Source organism: Elephas maximus, chromosome 15 (assembly GCF_024166365.1).
Source record: "Elephas maximus indicus isolate mEleMax1 chromosome 15, mEleMax1 primary haplotype, whole genome shotgun sequence".
Lineage (NCBI taxonomy): Eukaryota > Metazoa > Chordata > Mammalia > Proboscidea > Elephantidae > Elephas > Elephas maximus.
Window position 1 is genome coordinate 85,352,860 of NC_064833.1, and position 27,901 is coordinate 85,380,760.

Consider the following 27,901-nt stretch of genomic DNA (forward strand, 5'->3'; position numbering starts at 1 on the left):
TAGATAATTAAACTGGGAAATGCTGTGTTTTGCCTTTTTAAATTAGACAAGCTCAGCTATAAAGCAAGAGTTCTGATATCCTCTTAAAGTCAACATCTGAACCACAGCAGTTATGGGATTTAATTTTTCCATACACTTTAAAAACACTGTATGTTCCTAAGTATCGGGTAGGTAGTATGGCATAAGGGAAAGAACTCGAGTCACGCCAGGGCAGTAGTTTTCTAGTTCTAAATGCCATTAAACGTGACGTGGTCTCTAGTGTGGCCTCAGTACCCCCTGGTGCACGGTCTGCACAGCCCTGGTGTGACCAGCTTTGTTGGCCCTTTAGTTCTTGTGCCCTTCAGTCTGCAGCTCACATCTGGTACTGCCAACACGACACCGAGGGCTTTCCACAGTGCACCTCAGTGCTAGCTAGCTGCTTTGGGAGATGACTCCCTACAGGACCAAGGTGAATTTCACTTCCCTATTTCCAAAGTCATGCATAAGTTTGGTGAAAACCAATGAGAGCTTTTCAATGATGAAGTAACAGTCTGAAATTTTACTTTATTTATACATATTTAATTAGAATAGAATAGGCATAAAACAAAGTATCAGGATAAAGTGTTAGCGCCATTTTGTTGGCAGGGCGAAGTCAGGAAATGGAACAAATTACCAGAGACGTTCTAAGATGATTCCAAAGTAGCTCGATTATAAAAAAAAAAAAAATAATAATGTCAAAATTAGGTGTGATGCCAAAATTGGGTATTATCTCATTTAATCTACGAATGCAACAAAAGGGGTCCAAAGTTTATCCTGTTTAGTATAAGATTTTACATTAAATATATATCATTTCTCAGAAAGTGATACCATTAACTTTTAGAAAAGTTTCCATTATGCAATTTTACTAGAAAATCTCAAATACAACTAAGCTATGCAAGAGCTCTTAAGAACCATTAAACTGTTCTGGGTTAGTGTACATTTCAGCTCAATATGGAACAACATTTTGGATTTTAGAAAGGCAGCAATAATTATATTTTGGCTTTTATTCTAGATGCTTATGGTTAAGGCGATAGTTCAAGCATATTGAGTGAAGGTAGTTAAAACCTAATGATAATCATCACCGTCCTCTGCGGTCTACATACACTGTAATGCTTACATGGAATGAAACCAGTGTTAACTGGTGTTTAACACACACTCACACGACTAAAAAAACTACCAGAGGCCATCATTCTACATGTAATATAGCAACACATTAACAATGCATATATACCATAGAAATAAAGTAATATGAACAGCACTACTCCGTATCTTGAATAAATGTGACTGGTTCTAACACAAAGCTAAGCCTGTATCAGTCATCTTAATCATGATGGCTTGTAGAAGCATCAAGCTTCCAGTAATTAAACTAGTCTATGAAAGTCAGTACATCTTTTGAAAGTTTCACATCTGTAAAACCATGATAAGGCTACAACTATCTTGAAGTGTGAACAGATACAGGTCAAGAGGGTAAGGTTCCCAGCCATACGTGAGGGAGAAAGGTAGCTCCTCATGCAGCATGTGCTTGGTGGCTCCTGGAAGCTTCATGTGCGTAATACAGAGTTGCCGGAGAAGCTGACTGCAGACGTGCGGCTAGGTTTCCGTTATGACCTGACTTTTAAACCTCAGGAATGGTGTGATCCATCAGGCTTTTCATAATGCTTGGTGCCATCCTACAAGAGAGTCATTTTTATTACATACTAAGGTTTTGTTTTGTTTTTCCCCAAAAATGTTGTGTTAGTCCAAGAAAACTTCGATTCAAATTTAGTACCTATTAACAGCAAGGGAGATTTGGGGGGCGGGGTGTCTTTTTAATGAGCTCAGATCTAAGTCTTGGTTAAGCTAGTTGTTTGCAGACACCTGGTGTGAAAGACTATACCAGAGACATACTTCTGTTCTTGCACCTTGGCTACAGTAGTTGGACAGGATACAAATATGCCCTTTAATATTAAAGGTGGTGATGGTTGTAAAAGAGTGAGGGGGAGGGAGGAAAGGAAGGAAATCATTACACAAGGCTGTGAGGAGTTGGGAAGGGCCCTGTTATAAAAAGAGAGCTCTGGAACGACTGGTCCCAGCAGTAGTTTTAAGAGTAGCTAGCTTTATGTTATCCAGAAGCCAAAACACCTACTTGAAATTTCATTGCAAGAGTTATCTTACTTCCCATGCAAGAGAGCTATTCTGACAGCGGGACCCCAAGCTGGCTTGGCAGGAACAGGTATGACAGAAGCCAGGATTTGCCTTGCAGCCAGCCCTTTTCTGTTTTCCTCACTTGGCTCTCTGATCCTCGGTTCCTGAGAACAGATACTAGCACCACACCCCGCACACCCCACACATTTACTGCCTCCTCAGATGCTGAAGAAATAGAAATCGCTCCTCCTAACTTCCTCTAGACAAGAATTCTCTATCATGAAGTACGAGCATCTGCATCAATTTGACTGAAAGCTGAAAGCATGACCGCCTCTACTTTCTGCTTGTACACTTTTTTTCTATTAAACCAAAAAAACCAAACCCATTGCCATCAAGTCAATTCCGACTTGTAGTGACCTGACAGGACCACGCAGAGCTGCCCCATAGGGTTTTCAAGGAGCAACTGGTGGATTTGAACTGCCGACCATTTTGTCTGTAGCCAAGCTTTTAACCACTGTGCCACCAGGAAGTGTCAAAATTGAGGCACTGTATGATGAATTTTACTCTATACTTGGGAAGTTATGCGTGGTCATCCTTACCCATTTCTCTGATTTAAATAATTCATTTCATGAATTTCTAAGTACACCAGGGTTGTTCCTTAGGTTAAAGAGTTGAAGGTTTGGAAATCAGATGACAGCACAGTGCTAAAGCCCCAGAGCCATAAACAAGTTCAGCTGTCTTCTTACCGTTTAATAACATGCTCAAAGATGAAAGCCGGCATGATCGTAATAGTAACCACAGTCCCAGATGTTGACAGTATGTCTGCAATTTGAGAGTCCTATTGAAAACAATGAAAATTAATTCTACTGAGACTTTACTTAATCCAAATAGAAAACTGCTATTCGTGCAAAAGAAATATATATTGTATGTCTTTTACGTTTTGCTATCTATTTTTCTATTTTACCAAGTTTAATTCTGTTGATTAAATCAGCTGATTGTACACCTAGAAACTAAATTGCTAAGTAAACTGAGTTGAATGTATTAGCCAAAAAGAATCTTTTCATTACTTAAGATTAAATAATTTTCCCCACGTAAAGTACTACCATATCCTTCGGTTAACTGTATTCGAAACCAAAGTTTGTGAAATAAGCAGATCTTAATTTAAAACTTTAGACCTGAAGACAGACCTGTTTAGGAACTTGGGCGGGGAACTATAAAAACAAATTACTGATATTGTAAACTGAAACTATGACTTATTTCCTGCATTCCTAGATTGAAAAAAGGCAACCAGTCATTCAGAATGTCATCAAAATCTTCAATGCCCCAGTGGTGGGACTTCAGAAATCTCGGCCAGCCCCTTGTACGAACAATAATGCCAGATAACAGCCAACAGAACGCCAGTGACTGGCCCAGAGCACAGCTAGCGAGGGGCAGAGCCAGAGCCCCGCCTCCCAGCTCCCCAGTAGGTTTCTTTCCTTTGGAGATCAGTATGTAAACAGCACCGCTGAAACAGTCAAAAGAAAAAGGCATTTGCTAAATAAAACCGGCAGAATAAGGCACACACTCTGTTCTTTACCTTCAATCCAATAACATTCTGTCCATTAATTTCACAGATGTTATGTTCGGTGAGAAGACCGTTTCTGGCTGCAGAACTGTCTTTCACTATGGATGTTATTTTTCCATTTTTAAAGACAAAACCAACATGTCCAGTACTATCCTTATGCATGGTAATAGTCCGTTCAAAGGGCCTGTAAACACAGTGGGGTTTGTTGAAAACTTAATTCCAAGATAAACACTTTAATAGACTTCATATACCAAAAATTCTGACATACCAGATACCAAAAACCAAACCAAACTTGTTGCCGCTGAGTCGATTCCAACTCAGAGCGACCCTGTAGTAAAGAGCAGAACTGCCCATAGAATTTCCAAGGAGCGCCTGGTAGATTCGAACTGGTGACCTTCTGGTTAGCAGCTGTAGCACTTAATCACTATGCCACCAAGGTTTCCCCACACTAGATACTTGGTTATAATAAACTGTTTCAAATAAGAGCAACTTACTGTAACGCTGATCTTGTATATTCAAAGAATATCTGTGTAAAGGATCGTTTTAAAAAAAATCTCTTCATTACGGTTTAACTGGCTTACTAACCAGGATTTCCGTCTTGGGGTATCAAAGGCTTGACTGAACACAGTTCTCCATGCAGTTTGCCATCTATGTTTTCCTCAGAATTCACTGGATTTTAACATGAGAATGAGGCTCCAAACTAAAATGACGATGTCACAACGAATTCTTTCTAACTTTAGTATCTCTTGGAGCTTAACTATTCATTTAAAACCTGTATCAATATGGTCTCATACCTCGATTTTGATATATTGTAATTTTTTTTTTTTTGGCTGTATTTTAAACAATAACTGCATAAGCAATATGACTTAAGTTCCTCAAGCCCCTTTTGGAAAGAAAAGTGCACACAGCTATTCTGACAGAACAGTGGAGCCTCTACTCTAAAAAGCAGACGTCTACACCTGACAGGCAGGGGACATTTTGCTCACTTCTCTACAATGCTGCCACCATGTTACAACATGGGTTTCATGATAAACCTGTGTTTACATTATAGAGTTCAGAACAGCTCTGCCTTCCTGCTGTTCTGAATTACTCTTTCAAGTTTGGCTTAGATATAAAGTAAAAATGACATTCATCTACAAAACATTCACTGCATATTAGAAATTTTGATAACACTGCCAACTGTCAAAGATGAATAACAAAGAAGTATAATTTAGAAAAAACAGACACCCAGAAGTTAATTACAACAATGTGACAGAGAGTCACCCTTCATGCTCATGGGGGCCCATACATCATGTGCTAAATGTTTAAGTGTTATAAACACTAACTGGTAAATAAAACGGTCTACTCGCCTACCCTGACAACTAGAGCTTCGTAACCACCTGAAAGGCCAGCTCTGCACTGACCCTGACCCTCACACCCCTGTGTGAACCCACCACGGGTAAGCAGTACACTGGAAGGTGAGGGCAGACACCGTGCTCCTTAGTTCCTTCACCAACTGACATTTTCTAGAGACAGAAAAATATCTGCTTAGAGGACACATTCCTGTAAACTCTGAAATAAGGTGTGTATGTGATAGCAGAGTGTTGTTTTTTAAAAAAATCAAACTGTGAGAAAAATCTGCACTGTACAACTGGCAAGAGCATCAGGCTCATCAGGAATGTTTGGTAATTTTGGAAAACTAGTCTTACATTTTTATTGGAACGATTTAGTATCAGAGGAAACCCTGGTGGCCTAGTGGTTAAGCGCTACAGCTGCCAACCAAGAGGCTGGCAGTTCGAATCTGCCAGGTGCTCCTTGGAAACTCTATGGTGCAGTTCTACTCTGTCCTGTAGGGTCGCTAGGGGTCGGAACTGACTCAACGGCAGTGGGTTTGGTTTTGGCTGGTTTATTTAATATCGGCTTACCTGTCACGGATAGTCATGGTAATCTTCTCTCCAAACGCCTGTTTGAGCACTTTGTGTGCTTTGTCTGAGCTCCAGCCAGCACAGTTTTCACCATTAATCTGCAGTACCTGATCCCCAAATCTCAGACCAACCAAAGACGATGGAGAATTAGCCTGGACCAGCTGAACGAATACTCCCTAGATAGTAAGAAAATAACTTTAGTCATTTACTACTGTTATGATACAGTTCCAAAATGCTGGAAAATTAGGAACCAGCTGTTTAAGTCAGAAATCTACACTGAGTTAAAAAAAAAAAAAAAAAAGTACATGAGTACAATGTGTCAAGTTACCCCCTAAAAAGAAGTTGAAATTGGTATGAGGGAAATGATCCTAGGAAACAAGGCAAAAAAATGAGGTCTTGTTGGTAATTTCTACCTCAAACCATGATACACCTGACCAAGCCTCAGCCACCCTTTCATCCTGGAATAAAAAGATGAATGAAAACAAAGCAAGACAACTACTGTAAACAAGCTTCTATGAGTCAGTGTTATAGACTGAATTGTGTCCCCCCCAAAATGTATGTCAACTTGGCTAGGCCATGATTCCCAGTATTGTGTGCTCGTCCACCATTTTGTCATCTCTTGTAACTATCCTGTGTGTTGTAAGTTTTAACCTCATGATGTTAACGAGGCAGGACTCAATCTAAAGGAAGAGGCTATATCTCTTCTGAGATACAAAACAGAGAACTGATCAGACAAGAATGGGACCTCACACCACCAAGAAAGAAGTGCCAGTAGTGAAGCATGTCCTTTGGACCCAGGGTCCCTGTGCTGAAAAGCCCCTAGACCAGAGGAAGATTGATGACAAGGACTTTCCCCTAGAACCAACAGAGAGAGAAAGCCCTTCCCTGGAGCTGGTACCCTGAATTCGGACTTACAGCCTCCTAAACTGTGAGAGAATAAACTTGTCTGTTAAAGCCATCCACTTGTGGTATTTTTGTTATGGCAGCACTAAATAACTAAGACAGTCCGATAGAATGCCAAACAGGTATTAACAAATGGCCATTATTCAGGGGGAAAGCAAGTTAAGTGCTAGAAATTTAGCAATTTCTTTTATAGCTTAACAGTGAAAGCTTAGGGCCATAATCTATCCTTAAAGCTGAAGGATCCCTTCACCCATGTGCCAAAATATGTGTAATCAAGTAAGATAATTTCTCTGTATTTCATTGGTCTCTGATAACCACTTAGCATTTAGAAAATAAATTAAAATCAGGGTTTTACAGCCTAAAAGATGGGATGTATACCACCACTCCGGCTCTCATAAATAATCTGCCAGGAAATACAGAAAACCCAAGTATGATTAAGAACTAAATCCGCACAAATTTTTTAATTATTTAAACTCCCAATCTCAAATGTTAAGCAAAAAATATAAATTGACAAGTACAAAAAAGAATGAAGCTGGCAAAATATAAAAGCATCTACAAGGGCTAGACTCTAAAATCTGAAGCTGGGGCAGACAGGATTTCTGCCATGTTTCTGAAGCAGACTAACCCACTGGAAATGTAACTACAATGGCTCAAGACGGACCACATTTATCCTTCAAGACACAGGCAGCAGCAGCCCTGGCAGACAGGGAGCAGGATACTCATTCACTGAAGAGAGAGAGGGAGAGTACCGCTAAGTCAGAGCTTCTCAGTCAAACCCTGATGGGTCCTGAGTAAGTTACACAAAGACGCAGAGGTCAAGTCTTCCTGCCCGATCAGCCTGATCCATTTGCCCCAGTGGTCGCACTCATTTTCATTTTTTCTGTGTGTCAGAGCAGGGAAACAGTTGAACACACTGAGCTGCCATGACTTAAGACTAAAAAGGAATCCGCTAAGGTAACGGCTAAACCCATAAATAGGGCTAAAGATTCAAGACTCTCTTAACAATCCTAAGTAATGATTACTGCTCCTAGAGTTACCTTTCTTTCATTTCATCACGGTGGTGTTGTGGACTGAATTGTGTCCCCCAAAAATATGTACATCAATTTGGCGAGGCCATGATTCCAGTACTGTGTGATTGTTCTCCATTTTGTTATCTGATGTGATTTTTTCCTATGCGTTGTAAATCCTATCTCTATGATGCTGATGAGATGGGATTAGCACAAGTTATGTTAATGAGGCAGGACTAAATGTACAAGATTGTGTTTCTTGAGCCAATCTCTTCTGAGATATAAAGAGAAATGAGCAGAGAGATGGGTGGACCTCATTATCACCAAGAGAGAGCAGTGCCAGAAGCACAGTATGTCCTTTAGACCTGGGGCTCCTAAATGGACAAGCTCCTAAACCAGGGGAAGACTGATGACAGGGACCTTCCCCCAGAGCCTACAGAGAGAGGGGGCCTTCTTCCCCTGGAGCTGATGCCCTGAATTTTGGGGCTTCTGGCCAACTGGACTATGGGAGAATAAACTTCTGTTTGTTGAAGCCATCCACTTGTAATATTTCCCTTACAGCAGCACTAGATGACTAAGACATATGGTAAGGGTGAGAGGGAAAGGAATCGCAAGGTAAAGTAAAATATTAAATTCAAATTTGAAGGACAGGAGTAACAAACCTCACAAATCAAACAAGTATCATTTGGTTTAAAAACACCCATCATTTATGGGTCAGTTTTTTCTTAACTTTCCCATATGCTGCCCTATGTCAAGGTCAGAATTCCATTAAAGAAACAATGTCATAATGTAACAGTTTATGCAGACCAGTTAACTTAATTCAAGAAGGAGTACTCAAAAAAAAAAAAAAAAAAAAAAAATTCATTCAAGGTAATGGTGTTGGAAGTTCCAACTCTGCCTCCTTAAAATATGGCACCTCAAAATTGATAAATGAGCAGATTTAAAATATTATGTTATATAGATCCAACATTTTTTAATAAAGTATTTCAAACAAATTTCCAAATTATTTCAACATTAATTACATAATATTCTACAAGCTATTTAGACAAATTTAAGTAGATTAAAAAAAAATACTTACGTTATCTATTGATTTAAGCCTGAGGCCAATTTTTCCATCTTGATCCTTACACAAAATAACTTCACGAATCCCCTGCTTAATTTCTGCTCTTCGAATTCCAATATCATTACCAGTTACAGGAGCCACCATATAGTTCACACTGGAAGGCCTTGCTACCAACTGCTAACAAAAATATGCCATGTATCAATATTTAGAGAGACTTTCCATCAAGAAAGCCTAACTTAATTTAAAAATAGTTGTGGCTTTCCAAAAAGTAATCAGCAAATAATTTCCTGCAGATAGTTTGGTTTCTATAAAAATGAACCTGGTTGTATGTACCAATTCGTAATTTATTAGTCCCATATTTATCATCACCAACAGTTTATGTCTTCCTTTCTGTTGCCTTCTGAATGAACTTACTGGCATTTGTTTCATGTATATACTTGTTTTCAATTCAAATGAATTATCCTTAAACTCTGAAGACCATACGATAATTTTGAAACTCACACAACATTTGCTAGAGGGCTATTACTATTTTTATCTTTTTACTGTGTTTTAGGAGAAACTTTACAGAGCAAATTAGCTTCTCAACAATTTAAACACAAATTGTTCTGTGACACTGGCTGCAATCCCCATTATGCGTCAACGCTCTCCTCTTCCACACCCCAATGCCCCGCTTCCATCTGTCCATTTTTCCTGCCCCTTCCTGCCTTCTTGTCATTGTTTTTGGGCAGGCATGCATTTCCCTTTTAGTCTCATATACATGACTGAACTAAGAAGCATGTTCCTCACATATGTTGCTATTTGTTTTGTAGACCTGTCTAATCTTTGGCTGAAGGGTGAACTTCAGGAGTGAATTCAGCTCTGTGCTAAAAAGGTGCCTGGGGACAGAGGATTCTTTTATATGGCATGATCTTTGGCCAGAGACTTTCAGGGTCTCTATAAAAGGCTCAACATTCTTACCTCACAGTGTTACTGTAGGATTAAAGGAGAAGTGTATGTTATATGGGTCCTGCACACGTAAGACAGTCAAATATTATTTCTCTTCCTCTTTAACAAACATCTGTGGATTAGCTGCCACAGAACAGCTATCTCAGGGACTCGCGTAATTAATATTTATGACTTCTTTTTTCCACCACATTCCACACTTCCTTTGCCCTCTGAAAGAACTCCAGATTTGTTTTACACCCCTAGTGAGGTGACCCAAACCTTCATTTTGAAGCATCTAAATCTCCAGAGCTATTCAATGCCCTGCTTTTCTTATTTATATTTTAACTGAACTGAATTCATTTTATTTGTTGCTGGAGGTTATTACCAATTTCCCATTAGTGAGTTTTTTCATTTCACATTATTGTATTTTTCTTCTCTAGACATTCTACTACCTGGTTCTTTTTTGTATTTTCTGTTTCTCTCCTCATTCATGGTTTCATTTAAATCCTTGAGCATATTTATAGTACAAACACAGTAGTTACTTTAAATTCCATGTCTGCTTATTTCATGATCTCTGCCATTTCTGGATCTCTGATTTTCTCCTGGTCCTGGGTCATTTTCCTGCTTCTCCACATCACTCATTTTTTTCAGTTGGCTGCTTCTGACACTCCCAGAAACAGCTTCGTTGCAACCCCTCAGAAGTACCAGGACCAGCCAGCAATGTCTCCTCCTCCAAGACTATCAGCCCCAGCTTTCCCCAGCCTTCTGGGTTCTGATAACTCCCACCTCTCTCCCGTGCTACCCCAATCCTAGGAGAGGTAGCTACTTCCTGCAATTACAGCTGTGTTACCTCAGCATTCCACTTTTGCTTTTTTAAATTCTCCAACCTCTTTATCTAATTTCTTACGTTAAATTTTATCTGTTGAAATACCTACAGAGACTTCTTTTTTTACCTGGCTGAACCCTGTTATAAGATAGTTCTCGATAAATATTTAGTAGATAAATAAATGAATGTCATGCACTGTATGTACCTTGTGTTCATGAAGTCTAACAGCGGACACATATGAAATGATTACACAAGTATTAATGATAATTGTAGTAAGCACTATAAAGCACTATGGGCTCATAACAATGAGATCTTAATAAAAAGTTACCAGGTAAGTTAAATTTAAGCCTAGAACCTGGGGTCTATTATAAGAGCACTGAACTTCCACACAGAATATTAAAAGCTTCTGAGCAAAGAAGGCTGTGGCCTATACTTCAGGAAGACTCATCTAGCCGCAGCTTAGTACTGTCTGATGTAAGAAGTTCCTACAGGAAGCACAAGGGATGACTAAATAATCTAGGATAGAAGTACAGAAACCTTGAATTAGGGTCGTAACAGGACTGGAGTGGATAAAATCAGTACAAGACACATGGCACAGACAGAATCATTAAGGTTTAGAGACTGATTAAATGCAGACGACAAAGGTGAATAGATCAGTCCCAGGCATCTAAAGCCTTAACTCCACATAACTGGGAAAGTGGTAACAGCACAGAAGGAAGCTGACGATTCAGAAGTGATATCTGGAAAAAATGTCTAAAATTTCCGAGAAGTCAAGGCTAAAGTTATACATCTGTAAGTTAATCACAACAAAAATACTTATATACCTGATATAATTCAAAATTAATCACACTATACATACCCCCTGTGTTGGTGCTCCAGGGACCATGGCCATATTTGCTCGTATTTCTTCTTCATTTAGACTCAGACCCATGTATTCAGAGAGCTCCGGGTACAGTTTAGGGTACAGGCCTAATATAAATGAATAAATGAGTGAGTGAATAAAGCACTGGCAGAATACTCAAAATGAAAACTATTGTTATTATGGACCTCTATTTGTGTTGAAAATATTGTTTAATTTATAAAATCTGGGAAAAACTGAAAGTAGCAATTTGGAAGGATACCTTTCCATTCCTGTAATGACAATGAGAAATGGAAAATGCAGGAAAATTTTTAGGTAAAAAGTTGTAGAAAATAAAGATATTAGAACTGGAACGATCTCAAATTTCTAAAAACTCAAGAGCAGAAATAATCCTTCCAAGTAATTCCTCTTTCTTCAAATAAAACCTACTTGATTATATATATATATATATATATATATATTTTTAAGAATACTGCTGATTCTCCAATTCAGAAAAACTAACGAAAATATCTACTGGCAAGCCAACCACTTTATAGTTCATAGTAAACACTGATATGGAATGACTTATCTGAACTGAACAATAAAAAAAATTAAAGCTTATAAGTTTATTTAGTGTTAGATCATTCTGGGACTAACAAAATCTAACTTACTAATAAAAAACAAACCCACTGTCATCAAGTCAATTCCAACTCAGAGCGACCCCTACAGGTCAGAGTGGACCTGCCCCACAGAGTTTCCAAAGAGCACCTGGTAGATTCAAACTGCTGACCTTTTGGTTAGCAGCCGTAACTCTTAACCACTACGCCACCAGGGTTTTCAAGTCAGCCATAAAGAAAACCAAACGCGGTGCTGTCGAGTCGATTCTGACTCAATAGCGACCCTAATAGGACAGAGTAGAACTGCCCCATAGAGCTTCCAAGGAGCGCCTGATACATTCAAACTGCTGACCTTTTAGTTAGCAGCCGTAACTCGTAGCCACTAGCCACCAGGGTTTTCAACTCAGTAATAAAAAAAAAATTTTTTTTTTTATAGCTAGGTATTATTTCCAAAAGTTTTACTTTAATTATGTGGAAAAACATATTTCCCAAAAGAAATATTACAGATATGGATGAGACTGGTAAGATGCCAGGCTTCTGTGTATCTTAAATCTTATTAACAGGTGGTCTGTCCTAAATCCTTCCAAACCTTGAAGGAAAAGAGATCAAAGAAAAGGAAATGTAGAGACTCCAAATTTTGGGAAGCTCTTAAAAAAGAGGTTTACTGGAAATTTCAAGAAATTCTCCCCACAAAGATAGAGGAAGGTTAAGAAGTTCCAAAAGCAACAGAGCATGACACAACCACAGGTGACATGTAAGGTCTTCTCGTTAAGTTAATCAGTCACAGGTCAGGGACTTGTCAGTCAGGCTCAAATCCATTTTCATTAAACCATAAAACAACTTCATATTCACAGCTCACTCTCTTAATTACATAAAAGGTTATTTTTGAAATAAACATTTTTTCTTATTACTACTAGAGAAATGCTGCATGCCAAAATATCTTGGAGTCCCTGTTTCGGTAAAACAGGGTTTAACATATATTTCTATTCAAGGAGAACGATCCCAAAGTATAAACGTACTTGCATCCTGAGAGATGGGAGCAGAAGCTTCAGACAAAATTGCTGGGTTGGCAGGGTTTGCAGAAAAGGCAGCTTGAGCCTGAAAAAGAAAAGAAGAAAACTCTAACAACTATGCTATAAATACTTAGTCATTATGTAATTTGAAAAAGAAATTCAGTACTTGAGAGAAAATTAAAAACACTGACGTTTTCTTCAAAATGTTTAATTTCACTTATAGTAATACACTTTTCAGAGAATATCTGCAAATCAAAAATAGATTTCACATTCTAAATATCTGAAACTGTAAAAAAAATTAAGCACCATTCTACATATTATATGGTCAGGTATTTCGCATGCTTATGAAAACAACATGCAAGGGGACTGCATGGCTGGAAAAAAGGTATGATACATGAATTATATGCGTAAAAATACAATAGGTACTTCAGCAGTATTTAGATATTAAATACAATAATTACTGCAGAAAGCACACTTTTATCAATGATATACAAGGATGATGATAAAGTCATACAGTTTATGACTGTTGAACTTGCCAAAATCACAGTGACTAATTATACATTTACTCTATCAAATATGCCTGGAGCTCCTGGGAGCTGTGTTTATATCCTATGTCATATTAAGTATCCCACTGATGGAAATACTTCGTCCTCGACAGGTACATATGATCTTCTGAAAGAGCCAAATGGCATTTAGAGACAAATTTGTTAATAAGATGTATGACCAATCTCCTGTATCACTTTTTACTTAACTGGAAATCTGTGAATTAAATAATGAAGTTTATACCTATAACTTAACCAATGCCATGAGCAGGCCCGAAGACTCCTGGAGAGATGGAAGCTGAATTTTAATGCATACAGTCTACCAAAGCTCTGAATAGTACGAAACTCAAGCGGACTGTAAACGTTCCGCTCTGTTTGTTAGTAAGAGTCATTCTTCAGTGTTTTATAATTTACCACCCACTCTGAAAGAAAATGTGGCATAAAAATCTCTGTAATTTTAACTAACCCACAAACTCAAGAGTGTGCTGAATTTTGAGTTCACCACCTATCAAAAGAGCTAGTGACCAGATGAATTACTTCTTGAATAACCTAAGAAAAAAATACTGTTCCCTTTTACACTAGTTATTTTTTCCAATCCTTTCATTCATTACTATTTTCCTTATATAAGAACACTGAAATGATATATAAAGCACAGTTACTGCCAGTGTCTGTCTCTTTCATCATCTGCTAATGCTTATCCCGTAATGTACTGATGCTGTATAACGGCTTAGTGGTTATTCTGAAAGGCTTAGTATTTCAGATAACAGCTTTTAAAAACAAAGTGTGATTGTTCGGATGAGCTTTGTGGAAATAAAATGAAGAGTACTGTCAAAAGACTGAAGAAAGCAGCAACAGAACATTTAAGATGGCTAAACAGGCCACTTCAGACTGTGAGGCATCCAAAGCATTGGCGGCTGAACAGCAGACTTCAAAGGTCCCATTTTAACATCCACCCTGGACCCGTGATGCCGACTTTGCGTTTATGATCTCCTCAGGTAACGATCGCCCATCACGGCTACAATGTTAATAAACCCAGCCAAGCACGGGTTACGATTACTGCTCTGTGTTTTTCCTCACCCCCGAAAAGGTCAACATTTTGTCCAAAACATTTGTATTCTTGAGGTTGTTTAAAATTTCTCACAAGTTTGTAATAAACTTTTTCTGCTGATTGGTCAGTTATGATGAAGTAGATCTCACTTTTATAGTAAACTGAGGTCAAGCCCCCAAGAAAAATGATCTTTAGCTTAAGAAACTTTAAAGAACTTCCTCACATTTATCATGTTAGAAAAATTATTACAGGAATAAAAGAAGTACAACAGAGTTAGGTATATCTTTTAAAATTAAAATAAACATAAGCTGAAGAGACTCTGAGTTTTAAGAGATCAGGCTAAAAGTAAACTGGAAATAGATGGCTTCATTATACACAACAAATTATCACAAATTAAAAAGACTAATAAAAATTCCAAAACAGCAGAATTGATCCCAAACCCAGACTTTCTTCTAAAAAGCAGAAGCATCTATCTTCAAAACTAATACTTAAATGAAGAACTGTAAGAGTTTTCTACTTAAATGAAATTAGAAACACCGTCACCTCTAACAGTCATTTAGAGTGTAAGTGAAATAAATGCCCGCTCCTTACGTCCAAAAGGAAATCACTAATGCTTTCATTGTGCTTTTATATAGTACTAGTCTGCTAAAGGCAACATGCAATTTGCTATTTCTGAGATTTTTCAATTCAAAGATGAAATAATTATTTTAAAAACTGATTATACCTAAAGATCCAAAAGAAAAATGTACCAGTTAACACTGAACTAAAAAAAAACACAGAACTAGGATGGTTTAAATGGCTAGAAAGTATTTTATCAACTTACATTGGGTTGTATGTAATTTTGGTCACAAAGTCAAGCTAGCTTTGAAGAGCTTAGGTCAAGCTTTAAAGAAATAATGATCCATGCCCCTTAGTTCAGAGAGAAATGAGAATTACTAACTTTAGTAAAATTTTTTTAAGCTGTAATTAAACTGAACAAAGGGTTTACTAAATATAAAATTTAATAAATACATTTGCTATTTAGGTTTTTGCTTCACTTCATGTATAATGTATAACACAGTGTTTAAAAAAAAAAAAAAAAAAAGGATGTACTTAAACATACCTGAATTACTTTGTCCACTTTCAGGTCTTCAAGAGATGGGTACAAAGACATTTTTGCAGGATTTTTCTAAAAAAAAAAATTGCATTATTCAAAAGTCATGGAAATTTAAGTATATCATAACCAGCAACATAAAATATGTTATATTAAATGTTAACACAGTAAGAAACATTTAGATTACATTATACTTGAAAAAAATTTGAACATCTAGATCATATGCCAAGTTGTTAACTCATACTTAAGGATTACCAAATACCTCTCACCCCTCCATTATCACTACTGAACTATAGCAATCACAGATTTTCAACTTCCCTTCAAGAAAATTTCCCTCATTTCACAAATTTAGAAAATCACCGTGAACGGTTATGTGACTTATTCCAGCTTACATAAGGGCTTAGCAACCAAGCCAGTGCTAGAAGCTCTTCTTAAATATAATGCTCTTGGCCACTGCACACTGCGCACTTCCTTCTAACAACAAAAACTGAAAAGTAACTCATGTGTAGTATCCATGTAGAAAACTTCTATCGGTTGAGCTATATGTATACACTCCCCTCGCCCCCGACACACACGTACATACACAGAAAAACATTCATGTATGCCAAGTACTTAACAGTTTCTCTTCAGATGTGACTGGGTAAAGGGTTAAAGGATAAGGGAGAAATTTTCACCTTAAAAGTGCCTGTATTATTCAAAGTTTTTCAGTGACCACGAATTGGTTTTTGTAATAATTAAAAAAGAAAAGTCACTGAAAGTATTACAAGGACACACGCTGAAAACTTACTTTAAAATTTTGCTAGCTATTTTGACATGAATACAGGCTGAGCACTCTCCTTAAACCCAAAAATCGAGCCTACGTTAGTATCAGCTTTGACACAGGTTGAGTCAGCTACCCACTTACTGACTCCCAGCTCCCAATCCATTGCTCCTTGCCTACAAAATGGAGAACAGTCCTTCAAATACTTCTCTTTTGCCAGCTGGTATGATGTCAAGCTTTAACAGCAGAGGCAGCTGGAGGAGGAAGGGGTCATACTCTAGCCAGGCTCCTGCAGAGAGCAAAGCTTTTCCAGCTAGGCATGCCCCTTCTCCAGCATCTCTCTCCTTCATGCAATGGCTTCTCAAGCACCCCACTTCTGCAGGGCACAGCTTGCCAACATCACCCAGAAGCTCACCCCAGCATCCTGTCCAGCAACGTCCCAGAAGAATGCCCGGCAGAGTACCTGTACGGCATTTCACTGTGAATGACCTTCCCCACACAGCTCCGCAGTGAGTTCTGAGGCATGGCACCTGCCTAGGGATGGATTTCCCCAACACCCAAGAGGAATACCTTCCAGTATGTTCTATCAGCATGGCAGCTCCGTGACTCCTCCACCAGCCACTGAGCAATGGCTGTGCTTCTCCAACAATGTGTGGATCTCGGCAAAAGGAAGAAGGCAGCCTTTTTCTCGGGCCCTCTATCACAGCCCTAGAAGTAGTCGCTGCTTTTTAAATCTGCTACTCTAGGATTCTTTAAAGTTCTCTCTACTTCTTACTAGCCAATCCCCGTTATTTGAATATTGCTGTGACTGAGACTAGTGAGTAGTCTCAGTAGTTAATAAAAATTCACCCTTTTGAAGTATACAACTGAATTAAAAAAAACGAAACCAGCTGCCGTTGAGTCGATTCCGACTCATTGAGACCCTACAGGACAGAGGAGAACTGCCCCATAGGGTTTCCAAGGAGTGGCTGGCGGACTCAAACTGCCAACCTTTTGGTTAGCAGCCTTAACACTTAACCACTACACCACCAGGGTTTCCATACAACTGAATAGTGCTTAGTATATCCGCAAAGCTGTGCAATCATTGCCACTACCTAAATTCCAAAACATTTTTAATACCCCCCAAAGAAACTCCACACTTATTAACAGTTACTCTCCACTCCCTACTCCCTTCAGTTCCTGGCAACAACTAAATTATTTTCTGTCTCTGTAAACTTGCCTATTCTGGACATTTCCTATAGACAGAATCATACAATACGTGGCCTTTTGGGTCTGGCTTCTTTCACTTAGCATCATGTTTTTAAGGTTCATCCATTTGTAGCATGTATCAGTACTTCCTTCCTTTTTACGGCTGAATAATACATGTACGCAATTTTATCTATCTATCCATCTGTTGGACATCCTGGGTTGTTTCCACTTTTTGGCTATTATGAACAACACTAGTAATGCTAATGAACATTTGTGTACAGGCTGAGTGTAAACACATTGTTAATTCCCTCGGGTATATACCTAGGAGTGGAACTGCTGAGTCATTGGTTTGGCTACTAGCCAAAAGGTAGGCAGTTCAAATCCACCAGGTGCTTCTTGTAAATCCTATGGGGCAGTTCTCCTCTGTCCTATAGGGTCGATGAGTTGGAATCAGCTCGATGGCAAAGAGTTTTTTCGTAACTCTTAGGATTCGCCTTTCGAGGAACTGCCAAAGTGGTTTCTGAAACAGCTGTAACATTGTACATTTCTACCAGCAATATACGAGGGCTCCAATTTCTCCATATTCTCACCGATACTTGTTTTTTTTTATTATTATTATTATAGGCATCCTAGTGTATGTGAACTAGTTATCTCATTGTGGTTTTAACTTGCATTCCCTTAATGTGCCATATGTATATAAATACTCTTGGATAAATGGCTATTCAAAACTTCTTTTCATTGGGTTGTTTTTAATGTTGAGTTGTGAGACTTCTTTATATATTCTGGATATGGATCCTTCTCAGATATACAACTCACAATTATTTTCTGTTTTTCTATATATTGTTTTCTCACTTGATAGTGTCCTTTAGCACAAAAGTTTTCAGTCTTGATGAAGTCCATTTTATCTATTTTTTATTTGGTCATCTGTGCTTTAGGTGTCATATCTAAATATCATAAAAATTTATATCAATGTTTTCTTCTAAACATTAGCTCTTACATTTTTGGTCTTTGATCTATTTTTCATTAATTGCTGTTCATGTTGTGAGACTGAGGTCCAATTTCATTCTTTGCATGTGGGTACCCAGTTGTCCTAGCACTATTTGCAAAAAGACTATTTTTTTCCCCGTTGAACTGTCTTGGCACGCTTGTCGAAAATCAACTGACCATAAATGTAAGGGTTTATGGCTGGACTTTCAATCCAGTCCTAGCGCCAGTATCACATAGTCTTGATACTGTAGCTTTGCGTAAGTTTTGAAATCAGAAAGTGTGACTCCTACTTTGCTCTTTTTCAAGGTTGTTTTGTATATTCTGAGACCCTTAAATTTCCATACAAATTTTAGGATCAGCTTGTCAATTTCTGCAAAAGAAACAGCTGAGATTTGATAGGGATGCCACTGAAGCTGCAGATCAATTTGGAGATACTGTCATCTTAACCATATTAAGTTTTCCATGAATAGATTTCTTTCCATTTATATAGGTCTTCTTTAATTTCCTTCAATGATGTTTTGTAGTATTTTGTGTATAAACCACTTTTTTTATTCCTAAATCTGGTATTCTTTTGATACTATTACAAATAGAAGTACTTTCTTAATTTCATTCTTAAATTGTTCACTGCTAGTTTAAGGAAACAAAACTCATTTTGTATATTGATCTTGTATCTTGCAACCTTCTGAACTCATTTACTAGCTCTAAGAGTTTTCTGGTGAAGTCTTCAGAATTTTCTACATACAAGATATATTAATTTGGAAATGACTTTTCTTTCTTTTTCTTGCCTAATAGCCCTGGCTAGAAACTCAAGTGTAATGTTGAATAAAAGAAAAACAGGATCAAATTTATGAATAAAATATAAATTCTGAGATCACAATCAAATATGGCTTAATTTTAATAATCCAGGAAAACAAAGTGGAATGTCTTCTTAGTGTTCCAACAGTACCAGTTCTCCTAGAAGCTTTCCCCTTAAACCTTTTTTATACTTTATTTAAACTCTCAACCATTTTATCAATATCATACTTACATCCTATCTGTTGATTCTATCATTCATAAGTTCCCTAGAATGGGAAAAGAAAAGTCTTTTTTTGCTCTGAATTTACCTTATTCACTTAATAGGCTCTTGGGGGGAAAAACAGAAAACAAAAAGCTGTACACATAAATCAGACTTCTATAAACAAAATCATCTTAAATGTACTGGAAAGAAGGTTGATTGGTAGTATAGTACTGGCTTCTATTTTTGGTTCTGACGCTAGCCAACTATAAGGCCCCATATTCTTCATGAAAAATGAACTGGAGGAACTCAATGGTTTTCTAACCTTTTCCCTCACAAAAGCCTTTCTTCAAAAAAATAATAACTGAAGATGTCTGAAAACTCTTCCAGGCCACCCATACCACAAACTCCAGCCCTTGAAGAGAAACAGGCTTTTCAGGACTTTTTTTTAAATAACTAACGCACCCAAATTTATTTTTATTTAAGTATTTTAAGAAAAATATTTTGTTCAAGTTTGCTCAAATTGTGTTGACCTTCCACTCATAGATATATACCCAAAAGAGTTGAAAGCAACGATGCAGACAGACACACATACAACAATGCTCACTGCGGTACACCTACAATAGCCAAAAGACAGAAAATACCTAGACATCCATCAACAGATGAATGGACCAACAAAATGTGGTACATACATACACGGAATACTACTCAGCCATAGAAAGAAATGATGTTCTGATACATGTTGTAACATGGATGAACCCTGACTCACTTTCCTACACACCAAATCTGAGTTGCAACATGGCAAACTTACGATGTACTCTCAAACACCAACCAAACCCACTGCCCTCAAGTCAACCCTGACTCATAGTGACCCCACAGGACAGAGAAGAACTTCCCCATACAGATTCCAAGGAGTGCCTGGCGGATTCAAACTGCCGACCACTTGGTTAGCAGCTGTAGCTCTTAACCACTACGCCACCAGGGTTTCTGATGTACTCTCAGGCTGCCCCCAATTTCTAGACAGCCAGGAGGCCCTCAGAATTAGGGAACTAATGGAGTGCTCCTTAAGCATCACGTCCTCCAATCAGAGCCTTAACATACATTAGCGCATGAAAAGAAACTTGTCACTCACAATAAGCAGCAGACAGTACACCACTGAGGAGTAGTCCTCTGGTCAAAAATACAGTGGCCACAACAAAAAGATCCAAGTTCTAGTTCTAGCTCTACTACCTATTTTGCTTTCCAGGATCTCTGTTTAACTATGTGTCATGGATTGACTTATGTCCCCCCCCCCCCCCCCGCCAAAATGTGTGTATTAACTTGGTTAGGCCATAGTTCCCAGTATTCTGTGGTTGTCCTCTATTTTGTGATTGTAATTTTACGTTAAAGAAGATTAGGGTGGGACTGTAACACCCTTACCATGTCACATCCCTGATCCAATGTAAAGAGAGTTTCCCTGGGGTGTGGCCTGCACCACCTTTTATCTCTCAAGGGATAAAAGGAATGGGAAGCAAGCAGAGTTGGGGCTCTCATACCACCCAGAAAGCAGTGCCAGGAGCAGGGTGCGTCCTTTGGACCTGAGGTTCCTGTGCTGAGATGCTCCCAGACTAAGAGAAAACTGATGACAAGGACCTTCCTCCAGAGCTGACAGAGAGAGAAAGCCCTCCCCTGGAGCTGGTGCCCTAAATTCAGACTTCTAGCCTATTGCACTGTGAGAAAATAAACCTCTCTTTGTTAAAGCCATCCACTTGTGGTATTTCTGTTATTGTAGCACTTAACCCGTTAACCCGTTGCCATCGAGTCGATTCCAACTCATAGCGACCCTATAGGACAGAGCAGAACTGCCCGATACGGTTTCCAAGAAGTGCCTGGTGGATCTGAACCTTTTGGTTAGCAGCTGTAGCTCTTAACCACTATGCTACCAGGGTTTCCACTGCAGCACTAGATGACCAAAATACTATGGTATACTAAATCATCAAAAAATGTTTTCTATCAGGTAAAAGTCTTCGGAAACATTAGTACTTTAAATGTCTGCTACTACTGGCTATATTTCTCTAACTTCAACAGCAAATGGGTTGAATATTCTAGTTCCACAAAACATTTCCATATGAATGCAGCATATCAAACTATTCCCTCATCTAAACACGGAGGTAACCTAGTTAACTTCGATTATTGTAAAATGAAACATCACAAAACCTTTTTCATTGGCACAGGCAACGAATAAAATACAGCAGCCTAAAGTACTACCATATGGTAGAAAATCTAAAACCATCTTAAGGCCCTAAAATAGTGGTTCTTAACTTTAAAGTATATCCAAATAATGTGGAAATCGTGCTAATAACACCAATTCCTGAGTCCTAGCCCCTGAAACTGAAACAGAAGAATTGGGACAGGGTCCAGGGATCTGCTCTTTAACCCTCTGTATACCGTCAGGGTCCCATGGGCCCAATTTTTCAGTTGCTTTTTAGAGTAATTTTATTTCATGGCTTTTATTCTTTTTTAGGCATCTTCCAAAGAACAAAGAGTTTTGTTTTGTTTCCTAAACAGAATAAAACTCATTCTATCTTAAAAGTGTCACGTGGGTTCAAAGGACCCTTTTATGAATCTAAGGTACATTATAAGATCTTAATCAACTTATTTCTCCATATCTTGAGCATTTTATTATTTTATCACAGGAATTATTTCATCATACTCATCAGTTACATCAAAAAATAAACAACAGAATCACCTAGACTAATGACGCAATAGTGAAATAACTGTCACTGTCATGTCATCCTTCTGTTTGCATTGCCCAAAGTACTGTTCTGCTTTCAAGAAGTTGCGTAAGTTTGGAGACTACATTTTGGAGCTTTTTAAAAGCTTTTATTAAATACAAAGAAATCACAATAGCGGTTATAAGGAAAAAATGCAAAAATGAAACAACTTATTGGATTATTTTAATAGGCGTCTACAATTGTGTAATAAATTTTTTTTTTTTTTGCAATGACGGAGCAAAGGAGATGGTCATCTTATTAACACAATTACAGGCCATTAAGGCTTTCAAAGGTACTGCCATTTGACAATGAAATCCAGGAATCAGGGGCCCTGGCGGCACAGAGGTTAAGTGCTGGGCTGCTAACCAAAAGGTTGATGGGTCAAACCCACCAGCTGCTCCAAGGGACAAAGATGTGGTAGTTGGCTTCAGGAAAGATTACAGCTTTGGAAACCCTATGCAGCAGTTCTACTCTGTCCTATAGGGTTGCTATGAGTCAGATTCGATGGCAATGGGTGTGGAGTAATGACAGAATCGGAGTCCCTGGATGATGCAAACAGTTAATGTGCTGGACCACTAACTGAAAGACTGGAGGTTGGCTTGGCAATCTACTTCTGAAAAATCAGATACTGAAAACCCTATGGAGCGCAGTTATATTCTGAAACACATGGAGTCGCTATGAGTCGAAACCAACTCAACAACTGGTTCTGGTTTTTGATGATAAAATTTGTTAGAGACATATCTGAAATCTGCAATCAGTACTGCATTTTGATGATGCAAATGCAAGAAGATTTGTGACAATAGGCTAGCACCCAGTATTTGAAATTTGGAACCAGTTTTTTATAAGACGGATATGTTCTAAGTTCACGCATGACCGTTGATAAGCACTTAGTTGTATTCAAAGGAGGTTGCCCATTTCAGATATACAGACCTTTAAAAGCGGAATAATTTGGAAAACATGTGTTTACTATGTTCAAATTCTTATTAAGTTTCTAATAAAGCTGTTCTTCATTATCCCTTTATTTTCATTACTGAAAATTACTTTTAAAATTACTTAAAAATATTCTTTTAAAAAGTGTCCATCAGACCCACAGAGTAAATGGTAATAATGATGTTTCTCAGTATACAAAGGGTAGATAAGAATCCCAGATGGTTCATTATCAAGGTGTTCTTATAGACTGAATTATGCCTACCTTTTTTAACTTCTATGCCAGAAACCCTGGTGGCGCAGTGGTTAAGTACTATGGCTGCTAACCAAAAGGCTGGCAGTTTGAATTCACCAGGTGCTCCTTGGAAATTCTGTGGGGTAGTTTTACTCCATCCTATAGGGTTTTTAGGAATCAACTGTCAATTGGAATCAACTCGATGGCAACTTTTTGGGGGGGGGAGGTTAACCTCTATGCCTGTGCTTATAACCCCATTTGGGAATGAGTTGTCTCTGTTAAGTGCATGAGGCAAGACTAGTGTAGGGTGTACCTTGTTGCCATACAAATGGACCGTGAGAATGGAGCTACCCAAAGCTTAGGGAGCAGAGTTGTCATCCCAGTGGACCAGGAAGGTGGAGCTAGAGCCCAGGGCCAAGGGGCCTCCACCCAGAATCCAGAAAGCGTGGCCCTGTCTGGAGGGCCATTGCCTAGATGGTCTCACAGAACAGAGGATTATTTTCAAGCCTTGAGAGCTAATATAATGCCTTCTGCAGGGCTCTACACTTGTTTGGTGGCTGTTATCCCTTCTTTCCTTCCGATTTCTCCCATTGGTAATGGAAATGTCTACCTTGTGCCTATTCTACCATTGTACTTCGGAAACAGATACCTGTAATCTAGATTTCACAAGTTCACAGATGAAGGATTCTGCCCCAGGATGGAATATACCTAAAGTCTCACCCATATTTGACTTAGATGATTCAAAAGATGAGATTTTGGGTCTGGGAGTTGATTTAAGACTTTTGGGATGATGTAATGGGGTGAATGTCTTTTGCATGTGGAAAGGACATAAATTTGGGGGGGCGCAAAGGGTAGAATGTTATAGATTGAATTAGTAAATCCTGCCTGTGGTTATAATCCCATTCAGGAATGGGTTGTCTTTGTTACGTTAATGAGGTAGAATTAGTGTGGGGTGTACCTTGAATCCATCTCTTTTGAGATATAAAACAAATTAAAAAAGCTAATAGAGGAGATGGGGGAAGAGAAATGCCAAGCCACACAAAGATCTCGAAAGAAAAGAAGCTGAAGAGACAAAGACCCTTCTCCAGAGCTGACAAGAGAGAGAAAGCCTTCCCCTAGAGCTGGCACCCTGAATTCAGACTTCCAGCCTTCTAAACCGTGAGAAAAAAAAATTGTTTGTTAAAGCCATCTACTTGTGGCATTTCTGTCATAGCAGAACTAGATAACTAAGAGGTGTCAAGGAACACACTCTGATAAAGTCCTTTACGGCCTGCCAGGGCAATGTTTCTCAAACTTGGCTAATCATCAGAATTACCTGGGGCACTAGTTAAAAACAGTCTCCCAGGCTGACACAGATTTAGTAAATGAAAAACTTCATGGAAGGACGTAGGAACTTGTCTTTTTAATAAATATCCAGGGAGATTCTGATGATTAACTGCTGAGAAATTACGGCCACACTGAAGTCTACTCTGAGTACAATAATTTCTTCTTACCCATATGATTTGGACTGGCAAAAATTCAGAGTTTGACAATACACTGACAGTAAGGGAGAAACACTCTCAAACATTACTAGTGGAAGTGTAAACTAGTACAGCCTCTGTCAGTATCCATCAAAACTATAAATGCCGATACGCTCCACCCAGCAATATCCATTCAGGTTTTCAGTCTACAACACACTTGAGCATGAAGACACTAGAAGAAGAGCAGCACAGTGTAGAGCAATGTATATAGTATGCTAACATTGGTACTGAAAGGAAGGGGAAAGTATACTTAAACACGCTTTCTTACAGAGGTATGAACTATACCTGGATGGATACCTAAGAAACTTTTAAAAGTTGGTTGCCTACAAGACGGGAAAATGGTTGGCAAGGGGACACAGATGGACGAAGACTTCATACCTTTTTTAGTTAAATTTTGAACCAAGTGACTGCATTTCTTTCTCAAAAAAGTAAATAAACCTACACACAAAAAAAGTTGGCAACACTTATAAATAAATTAATAAATGCTAGTACCCTGGTGGCGTAGTGGTTAAGTGCTACAGATGCTAATCAAAGGTCAGCAGTTCAAATCCACCAGGCGCTCCTTGGGAACTCTATGGGGGCAGTTCTACTCTGTCCCATAGGGTCGCTATAAGTCAGAATCAACTGGACAGCAATGGGTTTGGTTTTTTTGGCTTAATATAACTAGGGAGTCCCTGGGTAGTGCAAAAGATTAACATACACAGCTTCTAACCAAAAGGCTGTCCGGTGAAGTCCACCTAGAGGCACGTTAAAAGAAAGCCCTGGCGATCGATTTCAGTAAAATCAGCCATTGAAAATCCTATGGAGCACAGCTCTACTCTAACACTCACGAGGTCGCCAGGAGTCAGAGTCATTGTGAAGGCAACTGAAGGAGCCCTGCTGGTTGCAGTGGTTAAGAGTTCAGCTGCTAACCAAAAGGTCAGCAATTCGAGTCCACCAGTGGCTCCCTGGAAACCCTGTGTGGCAGCTCTACCCTGTCCTATGCGGTCACTACGAGTCAGAATCGACTCCACGGCAACGAAGAGATGTAAAAAATATTTTAAAGTTGTATGGCGTAGCCTCTTTTTAGAAACTCCGGGCATTTACTCCCCCCCAAAATGTGCCTAATTTTTGGGGAAAAAAAAGTTGAGTCTCGCTCATTTTAAGGAACTATTTTACTGAACAGTACATTTAAGTGCCAACTCTTGCTAAATTCAGCCGCTTTTGGTCAATGATTTTTATATCCTCTCTCATAACGCCCAAAATAGAAAAATTAATGCTGCCAAAGTTAAGCTGGGATCACAATTGAATAATTACTTCCTGAAGCTTTTAAAAGTTGTTCGCTTTCTTATTTTTATTCTGTGGCACAAACCACTTGACCTCTAATATTTACCTACCCTTCAAAGCACAAAAGCTTACAGAACTAATTTGGAAACAGAGAAAATGAGGCACTCACATTTTGGGCTGTTTGTTCTTAATCTCAAATAGAAAAATGAAAAGATTGGACAAATTTAAGTTTTAACCAATCACTTACATAGATCTGAGGTAAATCTAACTTACAAAGACTGCAGCTGTTTTTCGATGTAATTTTCCTTTCCAATCAACTGTCTCCTTGGAAGCAGTGGATGTTAAAGAGTGTGACAAGCTAAGGGTACTTTCTAAGTAATTACTTTTATAACGGAGAAAATAACAGTAAATTTGCGCGCAGGTAATATATACAGACTACACAGACCTAAAAATTTCCCTCGAAAATCGGCACATTGTAAGACCCCATGATTCAGTAATTCCACTTTGGTGAACAAGAAAACTTTCCAAATCCGTACGTTTCACTTTTTTATTATTACAGTGAAATCCTGAAAGGAAAGCTGTGAGTCACCAGATCTCAAGGGCTATTTCCTTGTGAACACACCCTACCGGCTGCGGCTTCCTTTCGTCCAACTTCTCCAGAAATCAGCGCACAGCCTCTCCCCCATCCCTTCCCGAAAGCCAGGCTTCGCCCACTAAACAAACACCTCCTTCCTCCTCCAAACCCCGGGCTTGCCGACTCCGCCAAGGGCAGATTATGTCCGAGCCAGGAACCGAAGCCCGCGACGGGTCACGAGCAGCGGCTCGCTCTTCACTGGTCCCTGGAGACCTCACCGGGAGGAACAAAAAGGGTCGAGGAGGACCTGGCCGACCCCGAAGGCGCCGCGCCCGCCAACTTCGCCCGGGCCCGGGGCGCGGAAAGGCGCTAAGGGGTGGGCTAAGGGTTTCACCTCCCGGAACCGGGGCCCCGGACGCTCTCCGCTAGGTGCTCGGCGCCGCCGCGCCTCGTCCCCGCGCCCGGACCGCGCGACGGACTCGCCCCGCCCCCAGAGCCGCTCACCTAGGCCCAGGGATCCGCCGCCTGCCGCTTCCTCGGCTCCAGGAACAGACTTCCAGGACCCCAGACGAGCCGCACCGCGAACACCCGAGGAGCCGCCCACAAGCCCGTCACGGCCCGCCCCCGCCTTCCGCCCGCGCAGGCGCGGCGCCGCCGTCAGGTGACCGGTCCCCTTGGTAACGGGCCGACGGCCGGGCGATGCAGGGGCGGTGGGAGGCCGGGGGCGGGGCGATGCAGGGGCGGTGGGAGGCCGGGGGCGGGGCGTCGCGGGGGCGGGGGGAGGCCGGGGGCAGGGCGATGCAGGGGCGGTGGGAGGCCGGGGGCGGGGCGTCGCGGGGGCGGGGCGATGCAGGGGCGGTGGGAGGCCGGGGGCGGGGCGTCGCGGGGGCGGTGGGAGGCCGGGGGCGGGGCGATGCAGGGGCGGTGGGAGGCCGGGGGCGGGGCGTCGCGATGCAGGGGCGGTGGGAGGCCGGGGGCGGGGCCTCGCGGCGGCCTGCTGATCCCCACAAGGTCCGCCGGCCGCCGGCGGTTCTGCGCGCCTCCTCTTTCCCCCCGTTTGCTGTTGATGCCCAAGGCCCTTGCGTCAAGGGACAGATGCCGCCCCCTCGCTACTGCGCTTCTCTCCGCTCCCTTGGTTCCCGTCGCCTCCAATAGAAAGAGGCTTGGGGGCCCCACGCGTCCCCCATTTCCCGGCCAGCCCACGCCCTCCTCG

At 40.0% G+C, this 27,901-nt stretch overlaps 1 protein-coding gene across 2 annotated transcripts; it reads right to left on the minus strand.

Moving 5' to 3' along the window:
- Nucleotides 1–523: 523 nt before the first annotated feature.
- On the minus strand, nucleotides 524–27,285 carry SDCBP (syndecan binding protein). Of its 2 annotated transcripts, none has more exons than XM_049854456.1 (9): nucleotides 27,193–27,285; nucleotides 15,494–15,559; nucleotides 12,808–12,886; nucleotides 11,193–11,302; nucleotides 8,599–8,757; nucleotides 5,611–5,786; nucleotides 3,719–3,890; nucleotides 2,889–2,980; nucleotides 524–1,688 (listed from the first exon to the last, which is right to left on the minus strand). In XM_049854456.1, the coding sequence occupies exons 2-9, from the start codon at nucleotides 15,542–15,544 to the stop codon at nucleotides 1,634–1,636; spliced, it is 894 nt and encodes a 297-aa protein (XP_049710413.1). In that variant the 5' UTR covers nucleotides 15,545–15,559; nucleotides 27,193–27,285; the 3' UTR covers nucleotides 524–1,633. The 2 variants fall into 2 exon arrangements, with proteins under 2 accessions (XP_049710413.1, XP_049710412.1); XM_049854455.1 differs by having other exon boundaries at nucleotides 8,599–8,760.
- Nucleotides 27,286–27,901: the final 616 nt, after the last annotated feature.